The sequence below is a fragment of the Accipiter gentilis genome, chromosome 29, assembly GCF_929443795.1.
Source record: "Accipiter gentilis chromosome 29, bAccGen1.1, whole genome shotgun sequence".
In the NCBI taxonomy this organism is placed as follows: domain Eukaryota; kingdom Metazoa; phylum Chordata; class Aves; order Accipitriformes; family Accipitridae; genus Astur; species Astur gentilis.
The window spans coordinates 9,509,251-9,526,621 of NC_064908.1; the positions used below are offsets into that span (position 1 = coordinate 9,509,251).

Consider the following 17,371-nt stretch of genomic DNA (forward strand, 5'->3'; position numbering starts at 1 on the left):
TTGTAGTCTCTGTAACTTAGTAAAGATTGTGAGAATCTCACTGTCAACAGCAGAAACTTGAGTAGCAAATGCTGGGTATGACCACTTCCTTCCCTAGGCAGCGTGGGGAAAATGAAAACACCATAAAAAGTGTAACAGCATGCCCCAAGAGAATAGGCTTTTGCTTGTTTTGTTAAGGGACTGTTGTCCCTAAGGAAGAATGAGCTCCAGAGATTATAGTGAAACAAGTCATTATGAGGAGTAAGAGTTTGTTCCAACTGGTATTGGTACTAATCTCTTTCTCAACTCTTTAAAGGAGATAACACCCAGCAAATGGTGCCAAGTCTCAGAGACGAGGAGGTTTACAGAGAATTCAGAAAGTATCACGAGACTGCCGATGTGTAGCTAAGCTTTACCCTCTCTGAACAACAGTCACTCTTCCAGGGCTGCATGGAAGCGCCAGACTTCTTCCTTCTTACCCAATAAAGCTGTCTTTGCTGACAGCTGTTGAATACTTCCAGTGTTGTTCCCAGCAGCAACAGCTTTCTTAGCAAGAAACTCACTGAGCAGAATTAGCCTGTACAGTAGTACTTTTCCTGCTTTGGGTTATAACGACTACACCAAGGTAGACTCTAGCTGGGAAACATACCCAATATATGTAACAACATAGCTTTCAAAGGGAAGAGCTACAAGGGGCTTCAAGTGCTCAGGTGTGCCTGCAAGCCCATACTGAAACCCCCATCCCTAAACCTCTGAAGAGATGGTACCAGACATAGCCAAACTAATGTTACTTAAGCAAGTCTGCTCAGATTCAAGCTCTCTCCTATCACCAGATAGACAATAACACAGTGCAGCACCACCAAAGGCAAAACCAGGCACTATTAGGACTTAAGGAAAAATACAGGTAAAGATACTAATTAGCCCACTAGCACAGAGGTTCAGTGCTGTCCCTTATTGGTGTTCGGGCAACAGTCCTGCAGAACACATCCTTGTTGCAAGCTGAAAAATCACTGTATAACACCGCTGCAAACCTAGAGTTTCAAAATGCTCAAAAGACACCTAGTTAAAACCCAAACTCCAGCAAATATCATTCCTCCTTCATGGTCATGAGTCTTTCCAAGGGGAGCAGTGATTCCAGAAGAGATCTACAGAGTAATGGCCTTGCATACTTCTATACACGCACCAAAATACAGGATCACATCTTACTAGAAAAAAAGGCAAGCAACCACCTTGTTACAAGGCAGTTCCTCAGATATAAAGGACTGACGTACTGAGATGGCAAAGAGGCAGGTTCTTCAAGTACCCCAAGAAATAACTCCATGGGACCTGCAAGTATTTTTGACCACTCTGCTTGCAAGTGCACCTCCAGTAAAAGACAGGGAACGTGCTGCTTTTTTCTGCCTGTCTCCAGGGGCTGCTGCTGGCTGCCTCTTGTCATGTGGTCTGTATTCAGCAATGACTCGTAGCTGCTGAAACACCCTGCCCTAGGGATGATCAGCCAGGTCATCTTTCTTCCCAGATGTTGCATTAAATATTTTGAGATTTTTTTGTTTGCTTCAAATATTCAGCAGAGAAGAAAGCATGTATTTCATTTTGGCAGGAAACAGGGAGGGTAGAAAACACATACCCAACAGTGGCAGACAGAAGAGGCTTCTGTCCTTAGGGCACTTGGCCCAGGGCTTCAGTGGATTTTGCTCTAGAAACCCAGGAAGGGAATGATAGCAATCAGAAATTTGTTGAAAGGTCAGGACTTCTGTATCACAAGCTAAAAATATAGATCACTTAAACCACCCTCCTAAGTGCAGGAATCCGAGACCACAAGAAACTGTGTACAAACTAGTTTCCACTGGGCTGTAAGAGCTCTGCACAGCATCACAGAAAACCAAACTGGAAACAGTTACATACATCATCCAGATAACAGCACTGCAATGATGACAGCACAACCCATCAAGGGTCTGGAACGATAGGGTCTCTGCACAGCAGGCTGCGGGAGCTTCTTAAGGACTTCTCCAAGGTGAAGAACAATTGTCACCTGACCCAAAATTCATACTGATCTTTCAAATGGAAGAAGCCAGAAAAGCTACTTGATAGAGGAGCTCTCACAGCAACTAGGCACTTTGCAGGTACTCTTGAATCCTAAGTGATTCTACTCTTATAGAGCACTGCAGAAATATCTGTCTAGTAGGGACAGCCTCCAAATGTGGAAGGGCAAAACTGCTGAATGTAAACAGACTGCAACAACCTGCTGAATGATTCTTAAAATCCAGTAGCGTTCTGGGTCCCAAACAAGAAAAAAGCAGCAAAATTTAAAAAAGAAAAGAGGGCAGTCCAGACAGCACTGCTTGTCCTGCTCCATGGTCAGGGTGGCAAAAGAAGCACCGAACTCCAAGAATTCCACATTCCTGGCTCGTCTTGGGAAACAAAGTTTCCCAAACAGTTCATGAAGTCCAGCAGAATCTCTGAAAGAGGAGGGTGCTGGATTTCTTACAGTTAAGCCTGCTGCAATACATTTTTCTGTCATCTCTCTATTTCAGGTTGTGGTATTTCTCCCCACAAACGGGCTTTCTGAGTGAGGCTTATGTGACAATGAAGTATCAGCATCATCCCTCCACCCACGCCCAGTGGATCACAGGACAGTCCATGAGATGCTCTGATAATCAGTTTCACATTCCTTAACTGTTTCCTGAAAATCTGCTGGCAGATTCTGAAGTCCTTACAAGTCCTGCTGGACATAAACAGAGAGGGCTGGAGCTAGTGAATGGCTGTGTAGCAGTACCTGAAGAAAAAATCATCTTTCCTGGGATGTCTGCCTCACTGAAAGGAACCATGAGCAACTCCAACACTCTTCAGTAAGAGCCAAAGCCACCATGACTAAACGACCTGATGCAAAGAAACAGGAAAGGCTGGCATTTTCTGAGATATGTGCTGCATGCTTGCCTCTGGGAAACACCTTTCTGAGCTGTGTCCAGAGCACAGACTACCTGAGCAGCCTCCCCAGAAGAAGACACAGAGTGTGCAGCTACTGCATCCTTACAACACAGCAGGGAGGAAAAACATCTGGGACCCTCACTTGTTTCTGTGGATTCCACCCAGGGCAGCACAAAGACAGCTCTGGAGAGAGGTTTCTTCTCCCTTTCCGCAGCCAGAGGGGCACCTAGATGGAAAGGAACATATTTATGGCTTCCTAATCTGGCACGATATTCCCCGCGCAGGTTCACAGACAATTCCTTTGACCTAACCCTTTGGCATCTTTAGGGGCTTCCTTCTAGATGCTGGACTGGCAGTGGGGAGAGGTAGAGTGCAAGTTTGCAGACATAAAGCTTACTGCCTGTAGACCTCCATCTACTCCTCATTCGAACTGTGTTCTTGCACAGAAAGTTATGAGCTTTACAACTGCATTTTACAGCCAAGTAGAGAGTTGCCAGTAAAATCAGTTGCAATCTACATCAGAACTCAACTTGAAGGTGTCTAATGGCAAAATTCCTTGAAAAGGGAACAGGACTGAGCCCAAAGTCAGCAGGAACCCCTTAAGAGGATTAAAGTATCCAGAGTTACATTAGTAAGGATTAAATAATAATAAAATCCAGAAATTTGAAAGGACAGAAACCCTCACAAGCCAGTTCCTAAGTGGGGGTTAGGAAAAAACTTTGCCTGTGGGCAAACTATTCCAAGATCACTCATTTCACGATCATTTACTTCCTTCCCACAAACATTTGGCCTTTGTCAGGAACACAGGAGATACCTAGGCACACACTGGCTTAACCTAGCATAGTGCTTCCCATGCTTCACAAAGAGGGGTCCTCAGGCTGCAAAATACCAAACCAAACCCTCACACAGAGGGGCCAACTCCCTTGAAACTACCAAAAAACGGTGCAACATGTTAGCTCAACTTCAAGCTGGCAAGGGGCTAAATGACAGGTGAGAGGGCATGGAGCCACAGACTTGTGCTTGGTTTCTTGCTGAAGCATTTCAGAGCTTAGTCCCAGCTACTAAGAAGAGCTGTTGCAGATGCATTCAGTAGCTACAGGATTGACTTCACCTCACAGCATTTTTTAAGCTGCTTTCAAGTAGGTGGCCAGTGAACTGTATGAATTCTGTAATACTTGATCCAAACCACGTGTCAGTTGAATGTATCAGAATGATGGAGATTTAAGTGCAGACCATCCAGGGCTGTATGTAATCCTTCCAGGTTTGGAAACTTGATGCCAGACTAGCAGGAACTTCCATACAGAGGGGAATATTCTGAATTAATTTCTGAAAGACAGCCCCCTTGTTCATAATAGTCTGACAGTCACATACTGTAATTTTTTTTTTAAACTTTTTCCTGAAAAGCTGTTTTGGGTACTACTCACTGGATGTTGAGAGAGAAAAGACTTCCCAGGCATTCTCAGGATGTTACACATCAATGTATTTCCTTCTCCCACAGTTAAAAGTATGTTAAAGTTGAATCCAAACAGACAGCAAACATCAGCAATTTAAACCAGAAATATTATGGCATTTTACGATCATCCACAAAATCAGCATTATGAGCCAGGATGTTCAGACTCCATGACAAAATTCAGACACACCAGACAATATAATTAAGGCCAGCAGATCTAGTGTCATATTTCTTCATTCTAGAGTCACTTCAGGGCAGAGATGGATTCTTTTTTAATCAAATTGTAACTAAGTGCAAGATAAAGAATGTTGAAAACAGCGTCTTAAGGTGCTACTACCAGCAATACGACAAGGTACTTGTTCATACCTAACTTGCTGATACAGGAAGGTTTGTCTTTTGTATCAATAAGGATGCTGAATCTCTGTCTTAAGTGAAAAACTCAATCCAGCCCACACTGTGGACTTATGCACAACACACAATAAAGGCCATTTTATTTTAACCTCCTTCTGGAATCAAAATGGTTTGGCTGGGAACACACTACTTATCTACTTCACAACTGTTTAGATTAAATGATGTAGCATTGAGTTTCATAAAGGAAAAGCAAACCTCATCTTGACTTTTTCCCACTCATTTGTCTGTGACTAGAAATTCGAGTAAGACTAGAATTCTTACTGTGATTTCCAGATGGGAATTCACATGGAATGTCTCTGCGTAGTTTCCAAAGTGGAAAGGAAAAGTGAAAGTCAAATGACTGAGCAGCACTGAAGAATAGATCCTGGCTCCATAAAACTTCGTAAAGAACAAAAATCGAATTAAAATAAACTAGGAATGATGCAGAACCCTACTCTCTACAATCACCCAAGATAATCAAGAACTCTTAACCTTTTTGCTCAGGTTGAAAGGAGAGGTCTTAAGAAGGTAATACTTGTATTGCTCTACCATTCCTGGTTATGAATATCCTTAGAAGTGAAAATACTGAGAACTTAAAATACCTAAAGTGTTTTTGGTTTTTGTGTGCTGTTCAGATTCCGCGTTGTTGAAACGCCAACAAGCAGCTCAAGAAACAAAGGTTCAGGCTGAAAGAAGAATTTGGAATAATTAACAGCACTGCTGTCTGTACACCTTTTCTGTTGCTAAATTTTAACTCATGTTGGAAGATGGAAAGTTTATTCCTTCTTAATGAACAGTGGAGGGATGTATTTCCATCTTCAGTAAAGCTCTCCTGGCATTTTCAGGACAAACTGATGGGTGATCAGAACAGCCTGAGATGACTAAAATTCTTATCCTTTTCTAGTAGAATAAATATATTTCTCCATCAATTTTACTGCCTAGGAACTCTGTAAAAGATTTGTTGCAAAGTATTAAATCCAGATTTCTGTAAACATTGCCTATTTGGTCAGTGTCTGGGAAACGGGAAGAAATAGAATTTTTATGGGTATATTAGCAATTTTCTGTGTAAGATCATGTGAAGATCACAAATTTATAGACAACTGGAAAGCCTCCTTTTCTAAAACCTTAGATTAAAACTACATACAGAGAAACTGGTCCTCTCCAGAGCTATGAACCTGTGTGAACATCAAAACCTCCAGCATGACTGCATGTGTGTCATGCTCCTGAGCACACCTTATGTGGTTATAAGGCAAGACACCCAATAGGATACCCAAAGTGAGAACATCCAAGAAGAACCCTTAGTATAACAGTTATGTCAGAAAAGCAACTTCAAATTTACCCTATTAAAAAACAGGTCCAGGAACCGTTACGTATTTCACCCAGCCTCAAAAAAGATGTTGGTGCTGTAATGTGAAGGCGTTGGGTCAGAACTAGCGAACAGCAGCAGAGAAAGGCAAAGGGATATGGATCTCCCATGTTACAGAAAACCTGATAAATTGCAGTGATAAACTCTGTCTCATTCCAGTCTGCAATGTATGCAGAGAGGGAGAACATAAGAGCAAGACAGGAGTAACCTGTGTTAAGGTGCAATGGACAGCACTGCACTTTGCCAAAGTCTTGTTCCAGGGGAGAATGAATGACCCCAGCCCCAGAGCTGCAAAGAAATATGCTTTTGTGAAAGGCAACAACTACAGCACTGAAGGAATGTATCTCAGGCCTTGAGGTCAAAATTTCTTCACACTGTAGATCCCAGAACCAAGTTTCTTATTATTTCTTTAATGTCCTCCTCCTGCACTGAAATTTATTATTCTTGGTCTCAGCCCATTGGTCATTTAAATTTGAAGATGAACATATTCATCTACTTGTTAGGCAAATGAGAATCTAAGGAGACTTTACCTACTTAAAATGCAAACACATTAGAAAAATAAAACCCATTTTTATAGCTTTCCCCAAGGAGCAGGAGAATTATTAAATAAGAACATTGGAAAAATTAATCACAAAGTTGTAAATGACTAACCATTCACTTTGGCATGTGTACGTGGGTGTGCACGCACACACACATCATTTACATCAGGCTTTTAATTGTGTAAGGCATTAATAAGTTCTACCAAGCACAACAGTGGAACTTTCCATGTTTTGCTCTGGTACCCCCCAAAAGTACAAGGAAATAAAAAGCTAAAATTTACTTTAAGGAAACATTAAGGTTGCAAATTTGAATATTTAAAATTAATCAAGAAACAGAGATGCTAAAGGTTCTTCCTTAACCTTAAATTAACATCAGCAAACCACTTACGTACCTTTCCATCACTAGTCAGAACATTAAAATCACCATATCCTGTATGCATAAGGTCTGGGCAAGACAACCTTAATTTTGAATATATTAATTTCACGGTTTAAATTCACAACCCTCAAAATGTTTTTGCACATGCAAGGCATTAGCACTGTGCCTCCACAGTTAACGTTTGCAAGGAATATTCCAGCCCACATCCTTGCTTCTAACCTTTCACTGCTTTTTCAAATAAATTCCCTCTTAGGCTGAACTTTCTCATGCTTAGTCAGAGCCCAAAGGGAAATATGTTTTTAAAAGATCAGGCCAATCATTTTTTATTTATGGGGTTGTGAAATATTTACTATGTATTCCATTTTGGGGAAGAAAAAAAAAAATTGCAATTTTCTTTTTTTCTCTTTACAACTAAATAATGTCACACAGACTAGACACACGCTTCTTATGGATGCTGTCCTGTACACAGGTGATGGGTTTGAATGCATTTGGCTAAGAAACTGGAAATAAAAACATTCTGTTTGTAACCTACAACATCCTCAGACCCAGATGAAAGTTAGTCTCCTCCCTACCACCGAATGTCCTATCTTAGCCCAGCATCCAAGTACAATCTAGCACATAATAAGCAAGTATGATACTACTATGAATGGGGAAGGAGAAAATAAAGCTCACGCATGACAGCAGAGTTATATTTAATTTTCAAAAGACTCGCTTCTTGACCAATCACCAATCTGATAAGAATAGCAGACAGCTACCAGGAGTTGGGATATAATCACAGACTAAGACATATCTTGCACTGAGGCATAAATGCTTCACTGCATCTAGGTACTTGATAAGGTGGACTGAAGATCTGGCAAAGAGAAATGACTTGGGCATCATAAGGCACCCACTAAAAAACTGTGCCACAACGTGGGAGCTTCAGCAGGAGAGACCTGAACAGGTTGGCAATGTCCCTGGCAGCCAGCTTTGCTGTACAAGAGGAATGTGCTTCCGTTTAGGCTATGGCAAAGCCCAAACTTGGGAGTCAAGCTCTGAACGAGGGATGGTGATGGCACTCAGCTATTAAAACAAAGACCAAGAGATACTGCGTTGTCCTGCCTGCTTCATCATGTACATTGCTGGGACTGGAGTACCTCCTCTGAAGACCATTTTGGTACCTCTTGTATTACAATGATATCTATCCTTAAAACCAGTTATTTTTAACTCTGTGATGCTGTAGCAGACACTGTGCATCCCTGCCTTCCTTGGTATTTGCTCTTATGTGATGCAGTGTGAGGAAAACATGCTGACTGGCTTTTCCTTCCCTAGATTGCACTGGTAGAACTGGTAGCCTTGAAGTTGAAATGTTTCTCAGCATTTTATAATTGTAGTTTGCAGTTTCATTTTGGTCTGTACTACAGCAGTCTGTCACTCGAGAGAAGAGTGTAGTCCATCCATTTCTCAGTCTCTTCTTGAGGGCCAGTGCTGAGCTGGAGAGGATGCTAAAGACTGGACTGTATCAAAAGAGCTCAAGAACTCTTTGTATCACCAGCTGCACCTTGTCTTCCCTGGAAGACATATCTGTGTTTTTCTCTCTGTAGGATACCAGTATCTGTGTAAACCTTCGATTACACAAACTTTGTACTCCCAATGCAGTAGCACAACTCACTTCAATAGGGAAAGTAACACGTAATACATTAAAAAGTTGCTATGAACTGGGAAGGGTGACCGAGCTGGCCATAGAGGGAAAGTCAAGACTTCAGTTTAATTGCAGCAAAGAGCAGTTAAGATTGCCTACTGCCAGAACGTCCCACCCGGGGCTAGCAGGGAAAGCACTGGGAAAGGCCTCACGTCTGAGAGGTTAATGAACTGTCTGCATAGCAAATTTCTGAAGAACACGTTAGAAACACAACCTTGAGGATGTTCTATTTATGAAGCAATGAAACATTTTGGAGCCCAAATCTACTTTTAAAATTCTTGCAAGCTCACAGCTATCAATGCCAGCCCAAATTTTTGTCAGTGACAATCACCAATTTCATCTAGTCATTTTTACCCAGTCTTTGTGCAAGCAAGGCGAAGGAGTTCTCTTGAGATGACTAGAAGGAAAAGTGCATTCAAATGCTAGCTCAGCGTCATGAACTCTAGTTTCAGGAGCAATCAGCAGCTACTCCTAATGAACAGACACACAGTGCCCTCACATACAGTCTGATGAATGCCAGTTAACTCGGCGCCTTGCAGCAGGCAACGAGCCTGTCTCTTGCACAGGCTTTCCAACACTTCTCACAGCAGGGTCCCTAACTCAGGCAGCTCCTCCAGTAAGATCCATGACTGACCCCAGCACATGCCACGTTTACCTGACCACAGGAGAACAGCTTTTCCTCCCTCAGGAAAGCACAGTTGAAACCCACCTCCTTTGTGGTAGACAAGAGGGAGGCCACAGGCTGCTGCTGTGCAGGGCATGGGGGTTATTGCTCTGCAGCTCAGCTCTGTGGCTGCTCCTGCTAGCTGCCACTGACTCCTGCTCCACAGGGTGCTCCTGCTCAGGTGGGGCTCCAGCCTGGGCGAAGGTATGACACAATTTCAGATCAGCCAGTGCCTCCCACCAGCCCTGCTGGCCACGGCTTGGACACAGGTCCTCTTCCATCTGTATGGCTGCTGTCCTCAGCCTTGCTTCAGGCATGCAGGGGCTTGCTGCTCATCCTTGGTTCTGCCAGTTCCCACATACCTTTCTGCCCAATGTCCAGTCACAGGACCATTAAGGGCTCTGGTAAACCCATTTTTTTCCCAGTAAATACAGTAACTTCTCTGTCCCCTTCAAACAGCAACATGGAGAGACTCCTGCCTCCTTCCAGAAGAGGTTCAGGCAGGACACTCTCTCTTTAGTGCCAGAACTTTCACCCACTCCAGAAAAACTTCACACCATGATGGTCTGGAAAGAGACACTCATTGGGGTGTGCAGAGGTGACATAACATCATCACACAAGATCCAAAGACCACTTTTTACCCTTCCTGCAACCTGATAACACAACAGGGCAGTCTGAAATACCTGGCAAATATCATCACCTGTGAGATGGTAATACTAATACTAAAAAATTATTTGCAAACAGGAAAAAGGGGTTCCAACACCACAGAAAGGCCAACAGACACAAAGAAAAAACAGGTTGTATCACGTGGGATCAGTCTTGGCATTTTGTGGGATCTGGCCCAGGAGTTTTCAACCTATGGGGCTGCAAGCATAAATGTACTACGGAAGTTGCTCCTGTTTATGCTAGAATTTAAGGCACAAGTGAAGGAGGCTGTCAGGTGAAGGGTGTTCTGGGCTTACAGACAGGAGTTACATGCTGTGCTCTCAGGCATCTCCCAAATGGTGGAGTACACTGAAGAGCTGTGTAGGAGTAACCTGCTGGCAGCATAAGCACAGGGATCTGCTTTTGAGAAACAGCACAAAATCCAGCTTTGCCTCTTAAACAGAATTGAATACACAGAAAAGTAGGAGATGGAGACAGAAAGAACAGGATCTACCAGAAAACAACCATTAGTGGTCTTCCAACCTCCAGCAAATGTCACCGAATTGCCATAGTAACAAACTGCAACACCGCTAGGAATGAAAGCAAGTGGAGCATTTGAACTGGGTTGTTTTAGTGGAACCGCTTTTTCATGTTTTCCTGCACACCACAGAATAACTGGCTGGTGGCATGCTGACAGTCTAAAAGAGCAAACTTCACACTCATGGCTAGTACTGCCAGTGAGCACTACCTGCATTTAAACTACATCTTGCTTGTCATGGTCCTCAAAAAAGTTGTTACCAGGGCAAGAGAACAGAGCAAACCACACTATCAGCAAGCTCCCCTGAACCCAGCCAACCTGGTTGACACACTGGAGATAAATTCAAGGCTCCTGAAATCACCTCTTCCTGATTGTTCCCACTTTTAACAGCATTTTATTTAAAGACTCCATGTATGATAAGACTCTTCCCCACAATATTTATCAGCATTGCTCCATCAGGCTCAGGACTTCTCCCTTGCGAAGAGGAACACTTATTAAGTCTCAAATAGCTAATCAGACATACGCTAAGTTAATACAACAGCTATACTTTTAAGAAACCTTCAGCTTTTAACAATCCTTCCATTTCTCTGGGCATTTGTTTTCTGCTTTCTTTCACAGGGTACAGAAACGCAATTCAACAGTGTAAGGCTGTGCCCAGCAGACAGGGACTTGGCTGCAAGCCCAGAGACTTGCGCTCTCTTCCTTTGCCACTCGCCCGCTGGTTGCCTCTGGCAAGTCACTTTCTTTCTATCCTGCTGCTTCCCTGCCTGCCTGCAGAATACCGAACCCCTCTGTAAAGTGATCCGAAGCTTATCCAGGCAAAAGGCTTAGAAGTACTATGGACTAGTAGCACTATTTGCTGTATTTGTTAACATTTGATATTTTGAAAACAGGTATTAAAAAGCTGGTGGTAAACTGAAATTATGCAAGTGCCATATAAACAGTTGCCAGAGCAACCTTAACTCTGTCCTAGGCTGATCCAAAGAGGCAGAGACACTATTAGAAAAAGCAGTAGTGAACAAATAGACAAAAACTTAGGTGCTTACACACTCCCAGATGAATTAAGGTTTCATGGGCAACCATAAAACTCACACTCTAACTTTGAGCTCTGCAAGCCAATTATGATTATTTTGGAGATGTTCCTGTATGTAAATTCTTCTTTCCTACAGAAAAGAGTAATACCAAAATGCAATAGTCGGAATATTACAGTCCATAATCTGTAGCAGAGTTACAGATCTGGAAACAACAAAGGCTCTGGAGAATACAGCTGTGCTGGTGAAAGCTCATACTCCCCTCTACCTCCCGGGGATGAGCCCAAAAGCAAGCTGTCAGCATGGAGACCATCCTGGGCTTTCTTCCTAATCCAACCACAGTTCCCAGGTACAGGCACTGTCATGGGTAGGAGTGCTGATCCAACCCTGGTGCCAGCCTAACTCTTAAAACTATTGTCTCCAAACTGTGACATGCACTGAACGCTACCTGCTTCATGACCCAGCGCAGTGCAAATACCCGTTCACATCAGAGATGATGCTTCCCACAGCCATGTCTCTGGCACACTGTCCCTGCTGGTGCAGAGCTTGTGGACCCCTGCTTGCCAGTGGTTTTATTTAGCTATCTGTCAGATTGCCAAGAATTTCCCATGGTATGTGAGCATCAGAAGGGAGACTGTTTTTACAAAGTTTGTAACTCCCCTAAACATGACTGGAATTTCCATGGAGAATGATGGCACAGATCTAGCCCAAACACCTTCCAGAGGAATTTGAAAAGTCTGGAGCAAACCACAGAGGCATATGAACACCTCAGAAAAGACTGCCAGACTTTTCTACAGGAACAGTCAGTGACCTAGATGTCAAACTGGCCACACCTGCCCAGGAAAAAATATCAAATAGAAAGGTTTTTTTTCAAAACCTCTCTCCTCCCTGCCTCTTCCCTGCCAGTCAAAGTTGGTAGCAGTAAGACAAGCCTTTTTTTTAACACATTAGCACTGTGGGTTGCATTGTTTTCTTCTCTCTACATGTGGGAATTCTCGTCTTGGACCCTGAGCCAAGGCTAGAAAAGTAGCTCCCAAAGCCATGAAACTATGTCCCCATGAGCACATCCTCTGCTCAATACCACAGATCCATGTCCCTTCAAGAATGGGTCAAAAAAAAAAAAAAAAAAGAGTCCCAGAGACACAATCTATGGACTAAAAACCCCAAAGGCTGAAAATAACCAACCAAGTGCAACAGTTTTGCCTCAAGTGAGTCTTCAAAGTGCCTTACCAGCTGGAAAGTCTAACCACCACCGTCTCTTCTTTAAGCAGGCAGCAAATAAACTGGCCTCAGCTGCATCCCAGCTTGCCCCATGGCTCCCTTCTTCCCATGAAAAAAAGGCAAGGCCAGGCCAGTCCATCCCACAGCAGCCTGGTCTTCCCACAGTCCTTCACACCTGAAGGCAGGGACACTTTACAACACAGCTTCACCCACCATGTCAGTAACTCATCCTCCCAATAGCCCAAGCATGACTCGCTCTCAGACTCAGTATGACAAGATGCAGACTTTGTCTCCCAAGAGCAAACACCACTCATTGCTCTCAGGGAGCACAACACAGCTAACTGCCACCAAAGCGCAATTACTCCTGGCACCAAGCCAAGGTGCCCTTGCTGTGCTCTGCAGAGGCAGCAGCCGACATGTCTCCTCACTTGATGCACAAGGTTGCCTTCACCAAAACTTTTTAGGTGACTGATGTGGCTTTGAGTAACAGCCATCTCCAAAAAGTCACCATGGAGGAAAACCTGAACAGCTTTTAAAAACCTGCAGTTTAGTTATTTGAACTAATGCCAAGGACCCACTGCTGGTCAAGTGAGCTCTTCCACACCAGTTTAGGATGGATGCAATCTATGGCCTGGAGAGAAGCACATGAGAGAAAATAAGATCTTGCTGTATCCCTTAAATACTGAGAAATTTGGAAGAATGTAGCAAACTACGCCTGCAGAGACCATGAATCTAGAGGTTCCCAATGAGATAGAAATAGCAGAGGAAGATTTGAACAATACAGATGTCTGTAATAGAAAGGGTGTAAACAGCCAAATCGGGTCGCAGAGGAATAGCAGTGGAGCAGCAGGCAAAACAAAAATAGCAGGAAAGGAAAGATAAATAAAAAATTCCTAAAATATATGAGGAACAAACAGACTGACAAGGAAACAAGAGAGCCATTGAGTGGAAAAAGTAGAAGAGCCATGCAGAGGCAACCAGTGTAGGCCAGGAATTTAATCCAGCCCCATAGGGCAAGGCACAGGGAGGAAAGAAGACAGCTGAACTATTTCACCGCAGCAGCAAGGAGGGGAAGAGGAAGATGACTTCGTCAGGAAATTACAACCATCTGCCCTTAGGAACAGCAGCACCAGCCAAGCAGTTTCATGTTTGCTCTATAAGACAGGTGACATGCCCAGCCTGTTCTTCCACTGGATGGCTGCGGTGGATCTTCCTTCCCCATGCCCTAGCCCACCACTCACTGTCTCCCTGCTCTGGCAGCTTGGTCTTGCCTCCAGGTCTTTCAGCTAGATGAGATTATTTGGGGATAGCAATGAGTGTGGCAGGTATAAAGGGGGTTCAGTAATTCCTATACTGGGGAGAAGGCCAGATTTGTACAGCCCTGCATGGAGATAGAAGCAGCCCCTGCCTCTCTCACTGCTTCCTGCTCCATCTCCACTGCTACCATGGCAGCTCCTCTGAAGCCCGGTGCAGTGAGAAGCTGCTTGTCACTGTTCTCTCCCAGAGACTTCCTCTGCCTGTGACTTTCCATTCGCTCTTGCTCCCCAAGATCCAGCCACCACAGCAGAGGCAGTTATGTCCACAGAAATCCTTCTATGGCTCAAACGACATGGGGTTTACCCACATAGCAGAGGCATGAACCCTCATGCTTTTTTCCCCTCTTACTCTCCATACCTTGCTCTGCCCGTGTCTTTCTCATCCAAAAGAATTCCCACAACAGCTAAGAAGGGGAAAAGCTGACTTACAGAAAAAAACCCCATCTCTTTGCACGCAGTGTTTCCCAAGCTCTGGCAAAAAGGACACTATGTCCAATACCCAAATAACAAGCCCAGGATGCACACAGCCTAGCCCAGAACACAGTAGGGGCCAGTGTCAAAATTCAGAGCAAGGGGACCAGGAGATGAGCCTAGAAAGACTCAGTATAAGTAAGACACCGACGGGCAGCAGAACACCTACTGAAAGAGACAACAAAGGCAGTGACAGGAGTCTGGGAAGGAGTCTCCATCCCCTGCACAGAGCTGGACACCACATGTCACTAGGACAACGAAAAGACAAAGGGCCCAGCTGCAGAGCCCATCTCCCCTCCACTGAGCAGCAGGCGTGGGTATACACTGTGCGATGGCTGGTTGCTACTGAGATGTTTCAGCTCAGGGCTGAGGAACTTCATCCCCTATTTGCAGTGAAGTCAGGTCTGCTTCCTTCTGCTGACAGAAAGCCAAGGCTTCCCTATGATAACTTCAACTCTTCACCTATCACAGAACAGGCCTGAAGAAACAGCAGTTCAAAAAAGGTGACATGGTTGTAAATTTTAAATTATTATTTTTCTTTACTATTTATCTAGCATTTTTATATGCACCGAGGGTAAGTTTGGTGCTTCCAAGATGCCTTCTGTAACCACCAAGGTTGGCAACTTACCTTTCCAATGCAAACCGTGGCTGTCACCTAATATGATCACAGCAAAATCCAGGTCAGCAGAGACCTCAGGAGGTTTCTGGTTTGACCTCCTGCTCAAAGCAGGGCCTGCTCTAAGCTCAGACAGGGTTACTTGGGGCTTTATCCAGGCTGGTCTTGTAAACCTCCAAAGGATGCAGAAAACCTCTCTCGACAACCTGCACCACAGCACAGGGAAAACCTTTTCCTACAATACAGCCTCAGCCTCTCTTCTTTCCACTTTACGCTCATTATAATCTCTCATTCTCCCGCCACTGTGAACTGCCTCGCTCCATCGTCCCGACCACCCCCTCACAGGGCAGTCTGTCTGCCACCAGGTTCCCCCCCCCCCCCGTGCCACCTCTTCCCCTGATGCACAGGCCCCGCTGCCTCAGCCCCTCCTCACCTCGGCAGCCCAGGGGCCTGTGCTGAACCTGCTCCGGTTTACCAGCGTCCTTCCTCGGGGCAGGGACACACGCGCACCCCAAACGGTAGGTTTAAAAATCCTACAAGACTTGATCACACCAGAGAGGTTGGCAGCACCCAGCATCTCCCCCGTGGAGGCTGAGGCTCACAGCCGCTCTCCGTCTCCTCACAGCGCCCAGCTCCCCTAGGCACCGCGCGCCTCTCTCGGCGGGAGGACGACGACGACCGTCTGCCGCGGGCTCTGCCGCGGCCCCTCGCCCCGAGGAGGCCGTGCCGTGAGGCGGCCGCCCCGCCGCCTCCCGCCCACCGCCGCCGCCATCTCGGCGGGGCGGGCCGCCCTCTGCCGGCCGCGCCGCCGTGCCGCAGCCCCGGCCAGCGGGGAAGGTCCCCGCCACCCCCGCTCCCCGCGCCGGGCGCCTCGGCCGCACCAACCCCCGAGGGGGGCGAGGGATGCCGGGGAACCGCGGTCTGCAAGGCTGGCCGCACCCCCGAGGCGAGAGCGCCCGCAAAAGGGCCCTGTGCACCGCAACGCGCCCGCGGTGCTCACACACGCCCCGGTCCCCCCTTACGCACCCACAGCGCCACGAGTACTTACTGCCTTGTGAGGCTCCTTCACCTGAGGCAGCTTCAGTGTCTGCAAAGAGAAAGAGCTGCACTTAGATCTGACGGCCGACTCTGCCCCGCGTCCGACGGCGCGGGGCTGCGCCTCGGCCGGCCCCGGCGCCTCGCTTGCTCGCTCTCCTCCGGCCGCGGCTCTCCTCCGCCTCGGCTCCCCGCCATCGCGGCCCGCGACGCCCAGCCGAGAGCACCTCCCTGCAGCGGCTGCCTCTGCCGAAAGGCGCGGGCTCCCTCGGCGGGACGGCGGCTGCCGCCGCAGCGGGCCGCGAAAGGCCGGCGGCCCTTGCCGGGGTCGGGCTGCGGGGCCGCGCCGGGCCGTTTGTCAAGACGCAGCTGCCCGCGCTCCTTGGGAAGAGCCTCCACAACTGGGGCTCTCGTTTCCCAAGCTGTCACAGAGGCCTGGGTTCGAAATGGGGCCGCTTGAAGGGACGCCCCTACCCTGGCCCTGCACGCAGGCAGCCTGCCCTGAGGAGCTTTGGGGGACCCCCGAGAGGGCTTTGGAGAGGCACGGGGTGCGAGGGGCTGCCTGCCACCGCGGCTCGCAGCAGTTGCCTCCCTGCTCTCCCCCTGCCGCTCTGCTCAGGGCCAGGCCCTGCCGCCACTCCCCCCTCTGCCTCGGGCAGGCCTGTGTTGGGTCTCCAGGCAGAGGGGCCCTGGCTGAGATGTGCACGGACTGGACTGACGCATCCTAACAGTCCCGCCGTCATTAATGGAGCTCATGACGATGAGTTTCGTAACTTCTACTGAAGGTCTGTTGAAATCGCTCGTGTGCTTAATTCCTGGGCAAGTGCTGTCAACGCAGGAAAGCAAGCGGTGAACAGCGCACCCAGCTCAGCCTCCCACGGGAGACGGCACAGCCTGCTCTGCTGCTGTGCCTCCCCTTCACAGACAGCAATGGCAAAAGCCTCTACAAGAGATGGGCCACGAGAATCCCCCAGGGGCTATTCTATCCTGGTCTTACTGAAGGCACATGTGAGAAAAGATGGGAGAAAAAGCTCCCTCCGCTGTAACACATGGGACCACAAGAAGCACGCAGCCAAGATCACGTTCAAGCCCTAAATGAATGCAACGGGCAAAGCTGCAAGCTGGAAA

The 17,371-nt window shown here is 46.6% G+C and overlaps 1 protein-coding gene across 2 annotated transcripts in view; it reads right to left on the minus strand.

Moving 5' to 3' along the window:
- Positions 1 to 17,371, minus strand: part of ZNF618 (zinc finger protein 618) — a 164,467-nt gene that overhangs the window by 48,348 nt on the left and 98,748 nt on the right. The window contains exons 6-7 of one of the 2 annotated variants that reach the window (XM_049833302.1): positions 16,257 to 16,295; positions 3,050 to 3,133 (exon numbers count right to left, since the gene is read on the minus strand). In XM_049833302.1, coding sequence (XP_049689259.1) covers positions 3,050 to 3,133; positions 16,257 to 16,295 — 123 coding nt within the window. The remainder of the gene's footprint in view (positions 1 to 3,049; positions 3,134 to 16,256; positions 16,296 to 17,371) is intronic. The other variant, XM_049833303.1, reaches the window with a different exon arrangement.